The sequence below is a fragment of the Sander lucioperca genome, chromosome 19 (genome assembly GCF_008315115.2).
Source record: "Sander lucioperca isolate FBNREF2018 chromosome 19, SLUC_FBN_1.2, whole genome shotgun sequence".
NCBI classification, from domain to species: Eukaryota; Metazoa; Chordata; class Actinopteri; order Perciformes; family Percidae; genus Sander; species Sander lucioperca.
Genome location: NC_050191.1, coordinates 6,253,155 through 6,275,013, shown reverse-complemented (window position 1 = coordinate 6,275,013; position 21,859 = coordinate 6,253,155). Strand labels below are relative to the sequence as shown.

Below are 21,859 nucleotides of genomic sequence, written 5' to 3'. Positions count from 1 at the left end.
TTTTAACGATCTAATCGCACGGCGTGAAGCGCATGGCGTAGGTGCGTTTAGGGCGTGTCCAAATCCACTTTTGCTAGTTTGGCGGTGGAAAAAAGGGTCCGTGCGCCGGGTTCAAAAAGGTTGTACTTAGTGTCTTCATTAATCATAGGTGTGTTTTGGGCGTAACATGCAATAAACCAATCAGAGTGTCATCTCCCATTCCCTTTAAAAGCCAGGCGCGTTTGGACCTTGGCTTTGCTGTTATGATGGCGGATTTGCACCGTAATATTTTTATTTGTAATCTTTTGCATGTTTGTGTGCTGCTGCGCGTCCCTGCGTGTGTGTAACAAGCATAGTGTGTGTGTGTGCGCTGTGTGTAAGCCTAGGCGCATTTTACTAATTTGCTGTTAAAATAACAATGAAATGCTGCGCTACTGACTTTAAACCAGGTTTTTGTTGGTCATCTGACAAAAGCAGACCATCACACCTAAGAATATATGCACACTAAAGGAAAATTCACATTTTTACGAGCTTGGTCTTATTTTGAAATACTGACCGCAATTTCCTAACGAATGAAGGACAGAACTATGCCACCATATAAAGGTACAGACAGCAGGACGGTGACAGATTTACCTCATCTTCCAGGTATATGGCATGTTTGAGGTGGATCTCAGGAATCTTTTCCTTACAGGCAAGACGAGCCAAATCAAAGGCAAAGTCAAATGAGCTGGGGAGTAAATAAAGGGCAAGAAATCAAATCAGGTTTCACAATACTATCAGTGACTGTAGGAAAAATATTCATATTTAAAAGTAACTAGTATGAGCTTATTAAAGCCAGCAGGTGGACATACTGAAGGAACACATTCTGCTTCAGATATTGGCTACAATGCCATCTAGATATACTGTATTTAACTCAGAAACTTTCACAGCAGTTCACACTTCTATTTAGGGACACGCTGACTATCATGACTGATCATGACTCAGACATTTTTAAGATCCAAATCATTTGTGAGGGTTAAATATGTGGGATCTCCCTGCCACACAGTAAAACTAATAAAACCTTTTTAAAAAGATTTAAAACGGGTCACATTTGACTGAGTAAATGAAAATGAATCACAGTGTAGGTTTATATGCGTCTATGGTTGTGGTGCAGCTCACAAGTTATTTGAAGCAAACTCAATGGCGTATTCCAGGAGGCCAAACTTGTTGAGCAGCTTGATGGCCGCGTCTCCTCCCAGGCTCCGAGCCCACAGGTAGGCCACCTGCTTCTGGGCACCGGCACCTCCATGGCTCTTAGCCACCTGAAACATGTACATAACACGTGTGAATATATACATAAATCACTATAGGGGTCCTGTGACTCCCTAAGTCTCTCACCACACAGACAATCCCAGAGAAAACATTCGATAGAAGCTATAAAGTTGCTCTGTGCTCCCAAACAGCATTGGCAATAAACACTGTCAACAGGGAAGCACACCCACTTGTAATAATGACTGTGCCCATGAAGCCTAATCTCAATTTACTTTAAGACCTCCTGTTCCTGTTTAGCATTCATAAGCCATATATCAATAAATGGTTATATTGTTATAATGTATAATGTATTATATGCAGCTATAAGAACATTTAAGTGTTTATTAATTAACAGTATTTGTCTCTTCTCCTAAGAAGACATAATTTTTTTGGGGCTTTTCTGCCTTTAATTTTTTGATAGGACAGCTAGGTGAGAAAGGGGAGAGAGAGGGGGAAGACATGCAGGAAACCGTCACAGGTCAGATTCTAACCCTGGACCTTTGCGTCGAGGCATAAACCTCTCAGTATATGTATCTACCCACTGAGCCAACCAGGCCACTCATTATCTGTTTTTACAGCAGCCTCCTATTATAGGTGCCCATAAGTTATATGTTGGGGTTACATACCTACATTATAGTGTTTTATAAACTATTTATTACATGTTTATATTTATAACACAAATTAAATCAAATTTAGACTTATAAGTTGGTAGGTGAAATGACAGACTACAAAAAAGATATAGTATAGCAATATCAAAATGTCATATCTTTCATTTGTATTCATGTCTTAAGTTCTTTATTTAAAAGGTACTAAGTTTTCAATTCAATTTCAATTAAATTAAATTGTATTTATAGTATCAAATCATAACAAGAGTTATCTCAAGACAATTTACAGATAGAGTAGGTCTAGACCACACTCTATAATTTACAAAGACCCAACAATTCCAGTAATTCCCCCAAGAGCAAGCATTTAGTGCGACAGTGACGAGGAAAAACTCGGCAGACCCAGGTTCTTGGTAGGCGGTGTCTGACGGTGCCGGTTGGGGGTGTGATGAACAGTGGCAATAATAGTTACAATAAAGATAACTGAACTACTGTAAGACTAGAAATAGTAGTTGTAGTAGTTCATGGGTTAGCAGGGCACTGCAGGGCTTAGCAGGACGTAGCAGGGCGTAGCTGGATGCAAATAATTACAACTTATCAGTTTTCGGTTTCATTCAGATGAATAACTGCTAAGTGTGTTATGTGATTCTAGCATCTTCTCAATTATTTTGGTGGCATAAGTCTTTGATTGGAGAACAGTGTTTGGACTTAGATCTGTGCAGTATGCCTCATTGTTGTTGTTTTTAAGCTACCACTCAAAGGGCATCAAAGTTGGATGTTCTTCGGATGATTATATACTTAGTATCTTTAATCTTTCATAAACTCCTTGACATGTAACTGTGTCTCAATTTCATCTATATGTATTTCATTTACTTACTTTAACTAGTCTCAGGAGCAACTCCAGCACCTGAGCGATGGTGTTATTTCATTTTCACCAACAAGTCAAAGCTGGATATAGAAGTACTGTAAAGTATGTGATATGGCTACTGCTACATTTGTTGTGTGGGATGAGGTTTTAGGCTTTAAAATACACAATTACAGGTCAACAAAACTCTACACATATATGCAAATGAAATGCGATTAAATGTGACCGTATCTACCCTGTAAGCATCCTCCCACATATCGTTGACTCGGTACATGTGGACAGCAGCTTTCCACTCTTCAGCTTCCATGAAGTGATACTCTGCCTCTGACAACCTGGATTCAGCCTCCAACTCCTACAAAAAACATGTACAGCGCACATATTAACATAACATAACAACAACATGATTTCAGAAACATATTTTAGTGTACTGTTTAGCTGAAAAAAAAATGAAGAAAGTTTGTGAGTAAGTTGAGCAAACACCAAGAACCGCACACTGGCCAGAACAAACTTTCTCATATTTTTAATTTTCTAATTGTTGCTATCAAGATTGGTCTTGAAACTCCATTACATTACAGTGATTTACCTTGGCCAGGTGCAGGTGGGTCTCTGTCAGCAAGTCAGGGTGATGTTTGGCCACCAGGCGAATAACATCATCAAACATCCGGTTCTTCTTGTACATGGTTATGGCGAGGTCAGGCTGCTTTACTGTGGCAAACAGCCTGACACACACACACACACACACACACACAGTAACTGAACTGTTTTTTTTTTCTAATGTGTGAGTGACAAAAGACTTAAGTCAAGACATAATTAGGTCAGACGGTCAAAACAGGGTCTGAAATTTTCACCTGGCAACAGCCAAACACTCTTTTCATTATTTTTTTCTTGCTGTAATTACTTCAAACATTGTCGTGTTACTTAGCCTCACTCCCTCTTCATGCTTCCAGCAGCCAATGATGTGACAAATTACTATAAATAAATCTCCATTTACCTCTCAGCCTCCTTGAATTTCCCATCTCTCTCCAGCTCCTGAGCTCTGCTGAGATACAGAGCCATGACCTCCTCCTCTGTCATACACTCCACTGCCAACTGAAAGAACAAAAATGCCTTTATTTAATTTCTCTGTTTCATAGCTAGACCAATTTCATAAAAAGATAATCTAATCAGTGTTGTTCACCAAATGAAATTAAATACCTACTGTATACTTTTTAGCCTAGTCACAAGTTCTTTATTAGTGGAACGTTTAATTTAAATGTTTTAAATTTGCAACAATCATGCATATTGTTCATATTTATTTAACATACTTGCTTGTGTAGTTTGTGCGCATACTGACCTTATGAGCTTCCTCCCAGCGTCCTGCTGTAGTGTGCATGTCTATAGCATCTTTGATTTGACCTCCTTTCACAAACAGTTGCTCTGCCACCTACAGGCCATTAACAAACAAAATACACACCAAAAATATAAAATACAATCTAAATATCATAAGCTCTTTATATAGAAACTCATATACATTATTCTGGGGTGCACACTTGAAAATAAAAACCCTGTAGCACTCTAATAATGTAATCATTTCCTGAAAATGTAATAAAATTTGCACTTTACCTGATCGAAAATGTAATAAAACCCAATGATGTAATAAAATGCCCTGACTGATATTGTGATAAAAAAAAATTCAATAGGAATCACTGTTGACTCAGGTGAAAGAAAGTACATTTTATGGAGATTGAATCGACTGTTTTGCCTTCATCACTCGCTTGTGTAACGTTAGCCGTCTTCTGATGGTGTCTAATCTAAGATCCACTCCGGTCTAATGGACGATGGTTACACAACGACCAAACAGCAAGGGTATGGGCAGGTTCAATACCCATTGATAGGGATTTTAGTTGAATGCATCTTTGCCTGATAACAACGTACCACATGCCATTTGTTATAAAATGAATTATAAAAAACATAAAGCTGAAAGTTTATATTTCCAAACATGAAATCAGTGTCAAATGTTTGTGTTTTCAGTACTATTATTCTACACTTTGAATACTTGCACACGTTACATTTCCAAGTAAAAATACATACTTTTTTTTTTACATTATCTGTTAAAATTATTACATAATCAGTTTTTTTTTATTTTTTATTATTACATATTTGATCAGGTTAAGTGCACATTTTATTACATTTTCAGGAAATGATTACATTATTGGGTGCTAAAAATCCTCTTAACCTTCTGGCATATCCACATATTCTATTAAAATTAAAATGGCATTCCTGCAGGGAAAACAGGAAGAACACTTATAAAACACAAATAGGAACGGCTACCTGTAATGATAACAACATAAAGAAAGTAATGTGTTGCTATAGTGTGTAACTGTTAATGTAAGAATTTAGGAAATATTGGGGAGAAGGAAAATGGAAACATCCATCACTTCAATGTGAATAGATTTTTGCTACATAAAAAGGGAAATGGTATTTTCCATTGTACCTGTTCTAACACTGACAATTGTACGTATGTGCTGGTTTGTTCTCATTAAAAACCGTTGAGTCAATTGTTTTTTGTTTTTTTTTCGTGATAATTTAAGTATTGAAATCCCAGGTGTGAGCTTCCTTCATTGTTGTAGTTTGCACTGAGTTATACTTTCCTGCAACTTTCACAAGTTGGAAAGCAAAGAGCTTGTTATCTTAATTACTTTCTGTGAATGTGCCCATAGAGCAAACAGACAGAAATGGCCTGCTATTTTCAGAGGCTGGCAGTCTGTGGAGGCTGTTTGGCTCAGCTGAGCTCATCAGAACAAGCAGAGCACACTGCGCCTCACCACCATCATCATCACTCTTCCTTTTATCTGTTCTTTGCATCTATAACATACTTCTCTTTCTCTTCTCATTTTCAACTGTATTTCTGGTATTTAGGAAACTAATAAAAATATTGTAACAACCATCCAACTTGTCATTATTGCCAATGCATCCTCGAGCACACACAGCCCACACTGCTCCATGGAGACTGAACTAAAGTGGATCCTGGCCTCTGACTTTCTGGTTGAAATGTGTACAAGGTCGTGTCTTGTGTGTGTGTGTGTGTGTGTGTGTGTGTGTGTGTGTGTGTGTATATATATATATATATATATATATATATATATCCCTGAGAGATGCAGAAATAAATTGCCGGTGGCAAAATGTCACTGTCTACTTTATCCCTCTGGCTGCTTCCATATCACTGTCCGGTGTTGTGTTCAGGGGGCAAAACTAAGCTCAGGTGCTCCCCTAACCACAGAGCCAAATGTACCCGCATGTAGGCTTGTACATACAGCATCTTATATACTGCACTTGTCTTGCAAACGGTGACCTGCTCACACATCCAGCAGACACAGAACATTAGCATTCATTTGGAGTCCACCTAACAACTCCAATTCAACAAATATCTGGTCCCTTTGGCCATTTTACAACTCGCTGAGAACATTTAGTTTCATCCTAACTGCTGATTTATTACACATCACTGCACGAAGACATCTGCCCTCTTAGTGAGCAGAAAAACTTTACTTTACACCCCCTCCCCAACCGTATATCTCATACCTCATCCCTCCTCTCTCACCTCATAATCCTGCATGGAGGCGTAGTACTGAGCTATCTTCACGTAGTATTTCCCTGCTGAGGGGTCCTCCTGTAACTCCAGGATGTGGACGGCTTTCTTCCACTGACGAGCGGCGATGGCCGCCTCGATGGCTTTAAGTGAGCAGCTAAGAGCGGACCGGAGAAAGACAACAGACAGACTCTTAGTGGACGGTGTATACATATAGCTTTATGAAATAAGCATCAACTCTGACATGTAGATTGTGTGTGTAGACACTAATTGTGTTGCTCCATTAACACAGCCAAATTCAAAGTAAATTAACTTTGGTTAGGATTTAAGTTAAACCAAAAAAATGTATTCATTCTGAGGCACAGATTAAAACTTTACTGGCAGGATCCTTCGTTTCTGTGGAGAGCGTTAGCTTCCTGCAGTCAAAATTTGGTTTCAGATGCTTTTTCAACCTGGAAAGAATAAATATCTGGGCACTGATTACCTGTCCTTATTTGGTATTTTGGGGGAATATAATCATGTTTAAAGATATCTATTATGGTCCTGGTGATGATTTAAAGAACTATTGGCCATCTCTGTTGGATTGTTTTTTTTATGTGTCATCTCTACTTCTCTCCATCTGCCCAAATCTTTGTCTCTTCACTACTCTACACTACATACCCTGCTTCAATGAAGTGGTTGATGGCGGCGTCCATCTGTTTCTGCTGGACGAGGTAGTCTCCCCAGGCCTCCTCCAGTTTCACCACCTCGGCAGGGAAGGCAAGGCGAGCCAGCTCCACCGCTACAGGAAGCAGAAACTTTATTTAATATACTCTACATCTACTATTTACTATTTCTAATTCTAAAACATGCTGATGTTAAGCTGATGTTTACCATGTTCACCATCTTAGTTTAGCATGTTACTTATGGGGACGTGAATGTGTGCAGCACATTTTATGACAATCCATTAAAAAGTTGTTGAGACCACACATTTTTTCAAGAAAAGTCAGAGGATCAACAAATTCATTGGGATTCCTCCTCTGAGAGACATGAATGTTTGAACCAAATTTTGTGTCAATCAATCAAATAGTTGTTGAGATATTTCGGTCTGGACCAAAGTGGAGGACTGACCGATCAACCAACATTATCCTGCCTGGAGCCATGCTGCTAGCATAACTAAAAATCACCAAAGAGATCCATTTTGGTAGCTATTTATAAAATATATATATATATATATATATATATATATATATATATGTCATTGATTTACCTTTCCTGAAGGCACCACCTTTGCAGTAGCACTCCAAAGCTCTCTGGTTGTTTCTGATCTTCTCATACAGATCTCCTGCCTGGTCAGGGGAGACATAGAGAACATCAATTTATTAAGACAAAGTGATATGTAAGGTTGAGTCCGGGTTGTTCAGGATTGTTAAGAATGTTAACTATATGGCAAATGTATGTGGACACCCCAGCTTCATTAGTTTCAGTTGAGTGTTTTCTTGTCCAAAAGTTTAAATGTTAATTCAGAGACTTTTCTAACCTTGCAAGATACAAGAAATATACTGTGTAAATGTCAGCAGGACATATTGGCTACTGCAAATTAAAATCACACATTACCAGCATCCAAATCGACCTTCAAACTATTAAATTCATGAAACCCTACACCATCAGGATACAGCAACACGTTTTGTTGTGAAGTTTCCTTCTCTCTTCCCCACCTGTTACATATACACAGATGGCTGGAGGAGGAGAATTGAGTTCTCAGACAAACGGCTACAAAAAGAGACACACAGAAATAACAGACAGATGGAGGGAGACAGAGTGCAATGCTGAAAAAAAAACTAAGAAAAAACATGTTCCTCTGTTGATACCTCTCCTCTCCTGGCACTTGTTAGGAGAGGAGAAGAAGATGAGGTGAAAGAATAGGATCCCAGTATAGACAGCTGTGATCAATTCTACAATAAACAAGACAGACAGAGATAGTTAGATGGAGGCAGAGTCCACTCACTCTCTCATAAAACTCTCCCTTGATGAGACTGGCGGCGATGCGGCTGACAGTGTCGCTGTTGTTGGTGATCTCCGGATGGCTGATGGCCAGTCGGGCGGCTTTAGCCGGCAGTCCGGCCTTCAGATAGAGGTTGATGGCACCCTGGAAGTCTCCCTCGCTCTCCTTCACCTCACCGGCCTTCTCGTCTTGACCCGTCTCCGTTAACCACTGGTAATAGTTCGCACGCAGACTGTCCAGCTCCGGGTGGCCCTAAGAGAGTCATTTTGGGTTGAGAGTGGGGTTGTTTCTAGGTTAGACATAGGTTTAAAGCTAGTGCTGAAACAATTAGTCGACTGAGAGAAAATAAATTGACAAAAACTTTACAAGTCTTTTAATCTCAAAGCCATTTATTTAGCAAAAATGTTCACTGCAGTTTGCTGCTTTTCACTGTTAAAAATATGATTGTACATTTATTATCTTTGGATTTTGGTCTGTTAATTGGAAATAAGCAATAAAAAGATGTTAGCTTGGGCTCTGAGAAGATATAATAGGCCATTATCTGATATACCGGTAATCAACTAATTCATTGTTAGTTGTAGCCATATTTATATACAGTAAGTCACAGTTAAAAGGTTCCCTGTGGAGTTTTAGACATCTAGTATTATAGTTGGGGACCTACCGGGTCAGATCACAAACTGTGCACAGATCCAAGCTCACTTAGCTTTGCATTTGGTCCTTTAGTTTTTCAGGGATCAAGTCTGCACTTAGGAGAACGTCTATAGAACGGTATTCAAGACTTATCTGATGAAAACCCAGAGAACTGGCTAAATTACTGCACCACAGAAGAGTTTACAACAGCAACAGAGAGCAAGAACCAAATCTCCCTCAGGTAAAACGCAAAGTATAAATTTAGTCTGTCGGTTATTACCTTGGCTTCAGCCACAGCGATGCAGTCATCCCACATGTGGAGCTCCTGGTACATTTCTATCGCTTCATCGATGGAATTCTGTAGACACAGAAAACAATTATGACATTTGACTCAGTGCTGCGCAAATATATAACCAACATAATTACAATTTTGGCTTCTGCAAGTAATAAAGCGTATACATATGTGATATTAATACAGTGTGTTGAGAGTTCCTGATCTGGAGAATTCAAGCGTGGGCTCCTACTTAATAGGTAAACTACCTGACTAATCACAGGTAGACAGAAGATAATGGTATAATACTTTTTTTTTTTTTTAATTGTGTGAGTTTTTGCTTTACTGTAAAATGCATCAGTAATTAATTCTACATATTATATATAAATATGCATATTGTAAGAAAGTGTGTACACAAGGTTTGGTTGTATGAGGCACAACAGGGCGTGTCACCAACCTGCTCCACGTAGTGCATCTCAGCCAGTTTAAAGTTCTTATCCAGCATGGCCACGTGGGCTTGGACTTGGAAAAACTCTGTTCCATCTCCTCCCTGCTCAAAAGAGACACACACACACACACACACACACACACACACACACACACACACACACACACACACACACACACACACACACACACACCTGTGATCACTCAGTATGTACTGTGTTGACAAAATGTAATCAGTTTTATGACAATTTCAAGAATTGTAATGGTGCATTTTTTAATTTTAAGATAACAGAAAAGGAAAACTTTGCAGATTCAGATTATTAATACAAAATAAAAAGAAATGTAATATTAATAAATTAAGCTACCGGGCAGACTATGAAGTAAGTGAAATAAGCTCCATCTTTACTGGCTGCAAGATTAAAGTGATAATGATTAATGCATCAATATTTATAGTCCAGTGGTATAATATATATATATATATATATATATATATATATATATATATATATATTCTTCTGCTGGTATTTAATCACTTGATCCAAAAATATGCATATACTACCCTCAAAACTCTGTATCTGTTGTATAAATGGGTCAGTGTGGAGATGTATTATGTCTTTTATCTGTGCTGATATGAAACACACCATTTCCTGTGAAACTTTGTCAGCGATCTGGTTTGTTTTGTGGAGGAAACGCACTGTGGAGACGTCCCCCAACGCAGCAAAACACCTAGAAATGATAAAGAAAAACCAAAAGAGGGAAAGCATGTAAGTAATAAAGGAAGAAAGATGAAACACAGAAAGAAACTTCAGTGGAGAGAGAGAAGGTAGAGGGTATAATCAGCTGGTCAACGCTTTGAAAAACTGTTCACTTAATGAACTGAGATAAATGAGGGCTTTTGTCTAATTAGCCTTCAGATACTCTGCAGTCTAAAGGGGCTGAGAAATAAAAAAGGCACATCTAAGCATTTGGCCCCTTTATTACCAACTCTCTCTGAACAGTTGCATCAGATTAATGAACAAGTCATGAAAGAAAAAAAAAAGTTTAAAAAGTAAAAAGTCCTTCTGTCTGACTCTCTCGCTTTCCTCCCTCCCTCATTAACATTATCCATTCCAGACGAAAATGTTTCTTCCACAGATTTCATGATTTATGCAAATCAAGCCGATGCCTAACGAACAGCATATGCATTATTTATGAAAGAGAATTCAAATTGGAAAGTTTCTCTAAACAGAGAGAAATAAAGATGGAGGGAGGGAGAGAGTGAGAGAGTGAGAGAGTGAGAGAGAGAGAGAGAGAGAGAGAGAGAGAGAGAGAGAGAGAGAGAGAGAGAGAGCTTATGATTAAAAAGTCTTTAATAATGAAGTTAGAGAGGGAGGTCAGACAGGGACACAGTCTTCTGCTGTGTGTGTGTGTGTGTGTGTGTGTGGGCTTGTTTAACTATATTCGTGGGGTTCAAAAACCGGGAGTCCAGTATACTTGTGGGGTCCCGACAGCTTTGTGGGGCCAAAATGCTGGACCCCACAAGGTTAAAGGGATGTTTGAGGGTTAAGACTTGGTTGTAGGATTAGGGTTAGATGTTTAGATATTAGACTATTTAGACTATTTTAGATATTTATTTATTAGGTTATGGTTAGGGTGAGGGTAAGGGTTAAGGTTAGGCATTTAGTTGTGATGGTTAAGCAGCCTTGTTCTTAATCTTCAACACCCAACATGGAAAACAGTACAGCCAATTATATTCGTTGTTGTTTACCGAGCACCAGGTCCATATTCTGAGTTTTTATCTGAATTCTCAGAGTTTTTATCATGCGTAGTCCTTCAATCAGACAAAGTACTTATTGTAGGTGATTTTAATATCCATGTGGACATTGAGAGCAATAGCCTTAGTACTGCTTTCAATTCACTGCTAGATTCTATTGGTTTCAGTCAGAGGGTGCATAAGGCCACGCACTGTTTTAACCACACCCTCGACCTTGTGCTAGAATATGGCATCAAAATTGACGATTTAATAGTATTTCCGCAGAATCCTTTATTATCAGACCATTTTTTAATAACTTTCGAATTCCTACTACCAGACTATACGAAATTAAATAAAAGTTTCTACACTAGATGCTTATCTGACAGTGCTATAGCTAAATTTAAGGAAGCTATTCCAACAGCACTTAACTCAATGTCATGCCTTAATATAACAGAGGACTGTTACGTTAACTCTAGTCCCTCCCAACTTGATAACTTTGTAGACGCTGCTACGGCCTGCCTACGGACTACTTTAGACTCGGTTGCTCCTCTCAAAAAGAAGATGATGAAGGAAAGGAAACTAGCACCTTGGTATAACTCCCAAACTCGCAAATTAAAACAAATCTCACGAAAACTTGAAAGTAAATGGCGTTCCACCAAACTGGAAGAATCTCGTGTGGATTGGCAAGATAGTCTAAAAAATTATAGGAGGGCCCTCAGAAATGCCAGATCAGACTATTACTCAACACTAATAGAAGAAAATAAGAACAACCCAAGGTTTCTTTTCAGCACTGTAGCCAGGCTGACAGATAGTCACAGCTCTATTGAGCCATCTATTCCTATAGCTCTGAGCAGTGATGACTTCATGACCTTTTTTAATGATAAAATTATAACAATTAGAGAAAAAATTCATCACCTTCTGCCCACAGCTTCCAACGACTCACCATTGGGCGCAGGAGGGCTAGAGAGAACGATAAGACCTGATACTTATTTAGACGGCTTTTATCCTTTAGACCTCCAACAATTAATGTTAAGGGTCTCTTCAGCTAAGCCAACTACCTGTCTCTTAGACCCCCATTCCAACGAAGCTACTTAAAGAAGCACTACCTGTGGTCAACACCACATTACTAGATACGATCAATATGTCCTTATTAACGGGTCACGTACCGCAGTCTTTTAAGTAGCTGTGATAAAACCTATTCTGAAAAAACCCACCCTCGACCCTGAGGTCTTAGCCAACTATAGACCTATATCTAACCTCCCGTTTCTCTCCAAAATCCTTGAGAAGGTAGTCGCTAATCAATTGTGTGACTTTCTGCACAGAAATAGTCTATTTGAAGACTTTCAGTCAGGATTTAGAATGCATCATAGCACAGAGACGGCACTGGTGAAAATCACTAACGACCTTCTAACTGCTGCTGACAAAGGACTTGTCTCCGTACTTGTCTTATTAGATCTTAGTGCTGCATTCGACACTATTGACCATACCATCCTCTTACAGAGACTGGAACATTTAGTTGGCATTAAAGGAATCGCACTAAGCTGGTTTAAGTCCTATTTTTCTGAGCGATCCCAATTTGTTAATATTAACGATAAACCATCCAAATACGCTAAAGTTAGCCATGGCGTTCCTCAAGGCTCAGTGCTTGGACCAATTCTATTCTCTTTATATATGCTTCCTCTAGGCAATATTATTAGGAAACACTCAATTAACTTTCACTGTTACGCAGACGACACCCAATTATATCTGTCAATCAAGCCAGACGAAAGCGGTCAGTTAGCTAAACTTCAAGCGTGCATTAAAGATATAAAATCCTGGATGACCCACAATTTTCTGATGTTGAACTCAAACAAAACGGAAGTTATTGTGCTGGGACCCAAGCACCACCGAACTTCATTATCTAAATATATAGCTACCCTAGATGGTATTGCCCTGGCCTCCAGCACTACTGTCAGAAATCTAGGAGTCATTTTTGACCAGGATCTATCCTTTAACGCCCACTTAAAACAAACCTCAAGAACAGCCTTTTTCCATCTTCGTAACATTGCCAAAATCAGGAACATCCTGTCTCAAAACGATGCTGAAAAACTAGTCCATGCATTCGTAACTTCCCGGCTAGACTACTGTAATTCTTTACTATCAGGCTGCTCAAATAAGTCCCTCAAGACCCTCCAGCTGATCCAGAATGCTGCAGCACGTGTTCTGACAAGAACTAACAAAAGAGATCACATTTCTCCTGTATTAGCTTCTCTGCATTGGCTTCCTGTAAAATCCAGGATTGAATTTAAAATCCTTCTCCTGACCTACAAAGCACTAAATGGTCAAGCACCATCATACATAGAAGAGCTTTTAGTACCTTATTGTCCCACTAGAGCACTGCGCTCCCAGAACTCAGAGCTACTTGTGGTTCCTAGAGTCTCTAAAAGTAGAATGGGAGCCAGAGCCTTCAGCTACCAGGCTCCTCTCCTGTGGAACCAGCTCCCAACTTGGGTTCGGGGGGCTGACACCGTCGCCACATTTAAGAATAAACTGAAAACCATCATCTTTGATAAAGCTTATAGTTAGGGAGTGAGGAGTTGCAGCATAGTAGAGTAGAGTAGAGGGAGGCAGGAAGTACAAGCCCGTTCCGGCAGGGGAGAGTACGAGCCCGGTCCAGGGCCCCTCTCTTTAGCCTGCCTCTCTTAGTTATACTATTATAACTCTAGACTGCTGTGGGAAGCTCCTTCCAAGGACACAATGAGCCGCTCCCTCTTCTCTCTTTTCACTTGTCTCCTTTTGTGTGCATCTTAGTCCCAGAAATGCCTGTTACTAACCTATCTCTGGGGAGTTTTCTCCCCGGAGTCCCTTTGCTTCTTCTTCACCCAGAACATCGCCTTGGAATTGGGTGGCACCTACACCGGGGTCCTGGGTGCAGCTGACGCTATGGACTTACTACACCCTGCTACGCTCTGCGTTTCCCCGCAGTGTCCGACTGCGTCCAACCGCGTCCACCCAGGCTGCTGTGCCACACTACACCCCGTAACGCCCTGCTGTGCCCTACTATGACATGAACTACTATGACTACCATTGTGATCACTGCTTCACTATCTTTATTATGACTATTATTGCCACCATTCACCACTCCCCCAACTGGTGCCGTCAGACACCGCCTACCAAGAGTCTGGGTCTGTCCGAGGTTTCTTCCTAACAAAAAAAAAGGGAGTTTTTCCTTGCCACTGTCGCAATAGCTACTGCTAATGCTTGCTCTTGAGGCAACCACTGTAATAGTTGGGGCTTCGTAAAGTACAGAGTTTGGTCTAGACCTACTCTATCTGTAAAGTGTCTCGAGATAACTCTTGTTATGATTTGATACTATAAATAAAATTGAATTGAATTGAATTGAATTAAGGTTAGGGTAAGGGGCTAGGGAATGCATTATGTCAATGACGGGTCCCCACAAAGATAGTGAGACGCACGTGTGTGTGTGTGTGTGTGTGTGTGTGTGTGTGTGTGTGTGTACTTATATATATATGTGTCCAAAAGTGTGCTTTTTATTCCAGTGTGCCCTTGTTGTCTCCTTTCTCTTCTGTTACTAAGATAAGTTTAACTTACAATGAAGACTGATAAAGAATGTAATTGGCTCAGAGATACGGACATTAGCTTGCAAGGTTGTGTGTGTGTGTGTGTCTTGCTGACCTTTCTGCAATGTGCAGCTGGTGAGCCTCCAGAGCCAGCTTGCTGAGAGTCTTCCACATGGCTTCAGTCTCTGGTGACATCTCCAGAGTCTCAAGGAACGCTGTAGCTCTACACACACACACACACACACACACACACACACACACACACACACACACACACACACACACACACACACACACACACAGAACAGTTGTACTCCGACCACACAAATATACTGTACAGCAGCATGTCCTGTAGGTCACTGTGAATTGCTTTTGTGGCATTGGCCTTGTCCTGTAAGAATTTTTAAGAATAGAGCCCTATTAAAAGCCACCAATTGGAGATGATCTATTTTACTACACTAGCGGTGAAGTCACAGAGAAAATTTCTGCATTGTCAGCCTTCGTTCTCTTACAGGGTTTCTGTGGAAAGGTAAATTTAGGACCTCAGAGAATGCAATTTAATAACCGTTTCACGATCATACATGCCAAAGTATAGAAAGTATGATGGAAAACAAGTAGAGATAATACTTCCCAGTAGTATATATATAAGAGCAAAGAAGCAGCAGAAAATTGATGAATGGATTAACTGGAGTTTTCACAAAAAATGGACACTTAGCTCCTAGCTTTTGTAGCACGCAGTAGTGATTGTGTTTGCTGCAGCCTCCTGCAGCACAATCCACTGACAAAACAATCCCACTTTTAGTTTATAGGTGTGAAACGGTCTCTACAGCCAGTCATCACATACAAAAATAATTGTATAATCAACATCAGTGCCTACAGCAGGCAGGAGGAAATATTGGATACTTTTTTCTATACAAGACTTTTTAATAGGTTCTAAGGCCCTTTTTTGCTTGAGGAAACTGTAGTCAATGCATTATAACACTTTCAAGATACCCTGTTTTATCTGTGGTCAGTCTCTCACCAGATGGCAAACACAAGTCACCAAAATCCTAAACGTGGGTGGCCTCACTTTGTGTGACTGAGTTCAGAGCTACAGTGAAGAGTTCAGCTGCTGCTCCTCCAAACTGAGAGAGGTCAGTTACAACGATCTGAGAGCATCACTTTGGAGGTGTTTAAATCACGACACACTAAGGAGACTATGCCGCCCAGCTGGCCTGGGAGCTCGGAGGAAACCCTCAAGAAGAGCTTGAGGAAGCTGCTGGATAAAAAGGACATCTGGCCTCTTCTGCTCGCCCTGCAGTCACTGTGACTCAAACCCAAAAAAAGCAACAAGTCGTTTGAAGGCTGGATGGATGTTCAACACAACAATAATATCACATGGTGGTATCACATAGTTTAGGAAATCTTTGTAATGGAAAAAATAACCTTCTACATGAGACTCCAAGTCAGTCAATTAGAAAAAATCTGGGAGAAGTGGACTACATACATTTTCCTGCCCTTCTTTTGTTTAAATCTGGGTTTTATGGAACTTTGTAATCTTCCTTTTATCTATTTTATTTTGATTCTTTATCCTTCTTTTCCCTTCTATTTATATACACGCCGACTCTGATACACTTCAAGTGGAGTTACACCCCGTGTTTTGTTTGCACTGATATTATTTTAAATTTTAAAGTTTAAAAAATCTGAAAAATTTGAATCACTCTGTAAAGGTTTTGAATCCAAAAATGATTGTGAAAACTGCTGATACCATGTGATTCTCAATAATAACAATAACAAATAAAAATAATGACAGTGATGGGTTGATTTTTGAATGTAAGTCTAATATCTATCTAAGTAGTCTAAACTTACCTGTCATAATCGCCATCATCAATTGCAGTACCAAACTCAATGAGGCCTTCGTCCAGCGTGTACGTCACAGTGTTGACGCCCTCCGTCACAATCACGTCGGTCTTCCCATCGACTCTTTCTAGATCCACAATGTCTCCCTGACAACGAGAAGTGAAAGCAATTAAAACCTCAATTAGAGAGTTGTGGTCTGTAACTAAGTAGGGCCTACATTTAGTACAAATTTGAGGTAAAATTTCCATTTCATGTTACTTAGTTTATACTTCTACAACTCAGAGGGACATATTGTACTTTTTAACTCTGCTACATTTATTTGACTGCTATAATTACTAATTACTTTACGGATAAAGATTTTACATACAAAAGACATGATCAGTTTATAGAATTTGATGCACCGTTATAGATTAAACTACTCAACAGAATATAAAGTAGTTACAACTAGCTCCACTTTGAACAACTACACAGTAAAATGCTACTATTACACATTAATGCATCAGTAATAATAATCAAATGTATAGTAATATATAACACTCACAGGAGCTGTTTTCTGCATTGAATACTTTCACTTTTGATACTTTAAGCACATTTTTGCTAATGTTACATACATACTTTTACTTAAGTAACAGTTTGAATGCATGACTTTAACTTATGTTATGAAGCATCTTCACAGTGTGGTATTAGTACTTTTAACTTAAGGATCTGAATACTTCTTCCACCATTGCGATTTTGTAATTACAAAGAAGTCCCTGCAAATATTAAAACTTTATTTATTTTTAAATGACGGACCACAGCAATTATTTGTCCATTAACTATCTGTAATAATTGATGCACTTAGCAAAATATGAAATAAATTGTCCAACTGCACCCATGTAAGCGCTTCCTCTGCCTGGTTTTTATTATTAATGAGAACATCAGTGAGGGAAAGCAAAAGCAAAAGAAGTTGTTTTGGTATAAAAACAGGAAAATATATAAAACTATCAACTGCAAACTTAGTAGCACGACTACAACGGATGGGTCAGAGGTGGAAACTCTCTTTTAAAGGGGAACTCGGTTTACTCATCATAAGGAGAACTACTCAGCCTAAAAAAATAATTGTGTAATGGTTCTGGAGGAGGCGCTTTATCACGCCTGACAAAATAACCCTGATAATGGCATAGTAATGTCATCGGGGTTATTTCAACGTGGGCTTGGAAACTACAAACTGGCGGTGTGGAGTTTGAAAGACATGGGAAATTAGCAGGCAGAGAGGGTCAAATGAAAAGATGAAAAAGGCCAAGATGAGGGCTGTTTTATACTATACTTAATAACCTTTTCAGTCATGTAAGATGTAACCTGATGGAGAACAGACAAATACACACTCACACATACAAAGTGAACAAAGCCTCACCTTGATCGGGAACATGGTGACGCTCTCGGGGCTGTCGATGCTGTACCAGATGCAGAGGTTTCCCCTGTTTTGGCCGACCACCACGTCACTGCCAGGTACCCACTGGACGTAGGAGCAGAAACTCAGCAGCGTCGTCTTAACACCGCTCTCTATGTCATACAGATGGAGCTAAAGAGGAAGGTGAGGGAGGGAGATATAGAAATGCATCAGAGGAATTAGAGTTCTTGCTGAGAGTTAGATGAGAAGGTTGATACCACTCTCAGTATCTGTCAATTCGATATGAAGCCAGTAGACAGCTTGGTTTAGCATAAGGACTGAAAACAGAGGGAAACAGCTAACCTGACTTTTTCCAAAGGTAACAAAATCCTCCCATCAGCACCTCTAAAGGCTCTGACACACCAACCCGACGACCGACCGTCGGCAGAAAATGCAGTCGGACTGATCAGTCTCCCAGAGTTGATCAAAAAAGTGCCTCGGAACACACCGAAGCGGCGCTGACTTGAGCGTACGTTCTGTGCGTGCGCAAGACGTAATATGTCTTCATAACAGCAGGTGGCGCTAATCTGTATTGTCACCCAAAAAATTTAAACCAGCAGCTGATTGGACGAACGCGCCACGTGGGTCTGGCTTCTCCCGAATTTCAAAGCCAGACCATAATGGCGGATCGTTCGGAATACGATCTCGTATTTTACGAAAATAGTTCACCGAAACGTGTTTCTGAAAACATTTTAAGCGAGAAATAGGCCATGCAGTTGCTGAATCTGTCTTCATTTCAGATCAACAAAGGTCAGTTTAAAAGATTTTCGTCAGATTTTGAGAGGCGTTTGTCACGTTCATCCCTCTCGTCATTTCTGGTAATTGGTCATCGAGTCGGATTGCCCACTGGCCGATCCAACAAGTCAAAACGGCTGTTGTCGAGTTTCTGCAGGCTTCACCGAGTTAAATTTAAGACTTTCTTTAAAAAGACCTTTATAATACCACACAGAATGCAATTTAATACCTCTTTCACATACATACCAGGCTAAATATTATGGCGAGTCAGTAGGGTAGTAGGTCAGTATTATATCACTTTTTAAAGTATATAACAATAATTCCCAAAGGTACAATTAATTGCATTGATGCTTCCGAGCTACTGTAGCTGCAGTAGTGACAGTATTTGTTGCAGGTCTAATGGTGCTGACTGAAACGTCACAAAAAAGCATTCAACAGCCTCCTGCAGCACAATCCACTGACCAAACAATCCCACTTTTAATTTATATGTATAACTTCTTCTGACAGCTCTCAATCACATACAAAAACACTTAAAAACTAGCATTTCTGCCAGCTCCGTGTTGAATTAACTGATATGATTGACCTCCTCTAACTCATGGCAAGAAAGCAAATAAGTGGATATACCATAGAAATAAATAAATATATATATATATATATATATATATATATATATATATATATATATATATATATATACACACTGTATATATAAATTATTTCTATGGTATTTACAAAAATGTCAAACTAGTCTTTTAAACCTACATTGTGTAATTTTTAGTTAATTCTTAGCAAAAAACCCTTTGTTATTTCACAAATATGTACTCATTCATGTGTAATTACTTCCACCAACTAATCAAAGTATTCTCGTAAGCGTAGAATCTGCCATTCAGAATCATTCAGAATACATACGAGCGAGTCGCTCAAATGATGGCCGTCATGTTGCGCCTCCATCTTTAAAATACATTAGGCAAAGAGGGACATACCTCTGCCTTTTGCCCTTTTACACTCAGTGGCACCCCGCACCGTGACGAATGCCATGAGGAGATTACTCGCCAGGGAAGCGAAAAAGAGAATTAAAACGACAACGCGACAGGCAAAGCAACAAGACCAAAGTTAATATTGGAGTGGCTAGAACAGCTGCGTGTAAACGACGGAGATACTAAGAGCTAATTTCGGGTTCGGCCACCGTAGCAGTTAAAACGTCATCGGAATGGGAGGGGCTAGAAAGTAATATTCAGTTGGTTGTCATATACAATTTCACCGCTAGATGGGAGAAATTCTTACACAATGTAGCTTTAACGATTGCAAAATGTCCATCAGATAATAAAGAGCCTTTGGAGGTCAATGACAGACCTGGAAACTAGTTTGCTATAGTCAGATGTTAAGAGCCGGTTTCCATAGGTTTCTGGATGAAACAACAGTTTAACCCATAAACACAAAGTTGATTACCTTTCAGCAGCACCATCTGAGTACTCGCACTGCAAATTTATTCTGTTATACTCTTGATGATTGCAGGTCATGTAGATTCTATACGCTACAATGGCTCCCACAGCACTTAATATGTATGTGTGGGTATGAGAGGCAGCCCCGCTGTTGTAATCAGCTACTTTAATACCCCCCCCCCCCACCATTTTTAATAATGCTGCGTCTATAGTTTCACCCTGGAGCTCAGCCTGCCAAGTTTTAATGCAATGAGGAGCAGCAGCCTGTTGATAAGTTCACATGAAAGTAGGTTCCAATTAAAGAAACATTTGTTATGCATCTTGACATTTATTTCTTTTACTTGTGGTGAGTGCTCTGAATATGTGCTGTGAATGTGAATATCCAAAAAATGTGAAAGAGCATACATTCTTTTCAATCTGGTAAGCAAAGGCAGTTGGTTTTGTATCCACTTAATAGGCATCTAATCTTTATGCAGCATCAGTACTGAATTGAAGGTTTAAAAAAAAATACTTGTGCAAAAAAAACAACAATCCGAAGTATTCACGTCAACATTCTGGCTAGAAACTGTTCAAGTTAAAGATTTCTGTCTGCATAACAACCACATACCTTTACAGTGTCTAAAACAGGGAGAGAGAGATTACAAAGATTTTTCTGGTTCTAATTACCCTTCAACTTCTCGTTCTTCGGAGTTCTTTTTCACAACCTGTCCCACTAAAGTTCGTTTACTGAATAATTTGTACATTTTTACCTGAAAAAAAATAAGAGTGGAGCAAAAGTTTGAAGCCACTGAGGGATTCCCAATTACCAGAGTTGTCCATGTCTTTGCCCCAGGGCTTAGACATCAAACTGCTCCATTACCCCAGGGCAACAACTGACAGCATCTCTCTGCCACTCTCATCCTGCACATCCTGTGAATCTCAGCCCTGACAAAACCGAGACCTTTTCTAAATGTTGTTTGTTCTTGGTATAGAGGTGAGAAAAGGGGAAAATGTATGTTTCTCCACTCAAATGTCTTGCTTCCTCAGTCCAAAACCCAAAGATATTCAATATGATATAAAACAGAGAAAAGCAGGAAATCTCCATATCTGAAAGGCTGAAAAACAGAATTTTCTGCTATTTTTTCCATGAGAAATTACTTTAAATGATTAATCGATTATCAAAACAGTTGCCAATTCATTTTCTGTTGACTAATCGTTGCAGCTCTGATGTAAAGTAGACACTGCTTTGTTTAAAAAGGTAACAAGCCAAAAAGGTTGGAAATCCCTGAACTACAGGACATACGTAAACAACTTCTTTGAGCTTGGTTTGTTGTCTTTTTGCACCTTATGTTGTCTGCCTTGTTTGAACTGTTTCAATGTTAAATGCAGCACCATTGGCTCAACAGGAATTAAGTTTCATCACTACTGGTTACTTGTACATAGATGGGTTAAAGGTGCCGTAGGTAGGATTGCGAAGATCTAGGACTGGAAATTGGAACATCGACAACTT

At 39.5% G+C, this 21,859-nt stretch overlaps 1 protein-coding gene across 1 annotated transcript in view; it reads right to left on the bottom strand.

Moving 5' to 3' along the window:
• ift172 (intraflagellar transport 172) overlaps window positions 1–21,859 on the bottom strand; it is a 49,167-nt gene that overhangs the window by 15,609 nt on the left and 11,699 nt on the right. The window contains exons 16-31 of the mRNA XM_031313865.2: window positions 18,158–18,325; window positions 16,774–16,910; window positions 15,041–15,148; window positions 10,275–10,359; window positions 9,644–9,736; window positions 9,196–9,273; window positions 8,289–8,537; window positions 7,551–7,629; window positions 6,962–7,082; window positions 6,314–6,458; window positions 4,070–4,159; window positions 3,728–3,825; window positions 3,320–3,455; window positions 2,972–3,088; window positions 1,138–1,280; window positions 613–706 (exon numbers count right to left, since the gene is read on the bottom strand). Of these exons, the coding sequence (XP_031169725.1) occupies window positions 613–706; window positions 1,138–1,280; window positions 2,972–3,088; window positions 3,320–3,455; window positions 3,728–3,825; window positions 4,070–4,159; window positions 6,314–6,458; window positions 6,962–7,082; window positions 7,551–7,629; window positions 8,289–8,537; window positions 9,196–9,273; window positions 9,644–9,736; window positions 10,275–10,359; window positions 15,041–15,148; window positions 16,774–16,910; window positions 18,158–18,325 (1,941 nt within the window). The remainder of the gene's footprint in view (window positions 1–612; window positions 707–1,137; window positions 1,281–2,971; window positions 3,089–3,319; window positions 3,456–3,727; window positions 3,826–4,069; window positions 4,160–6,313; window positions 6,459–6,961; window positions 7,083–7,550; window positions 7,630–8,288; window positions 8,538–9,195; window positions 9,274–9,643; window positions 9,737–10,274; window positions 10,360–15,040; window positions 15,149–16,773; window positions 16,911–18,157; window positions 18,326–21,859) is intronic.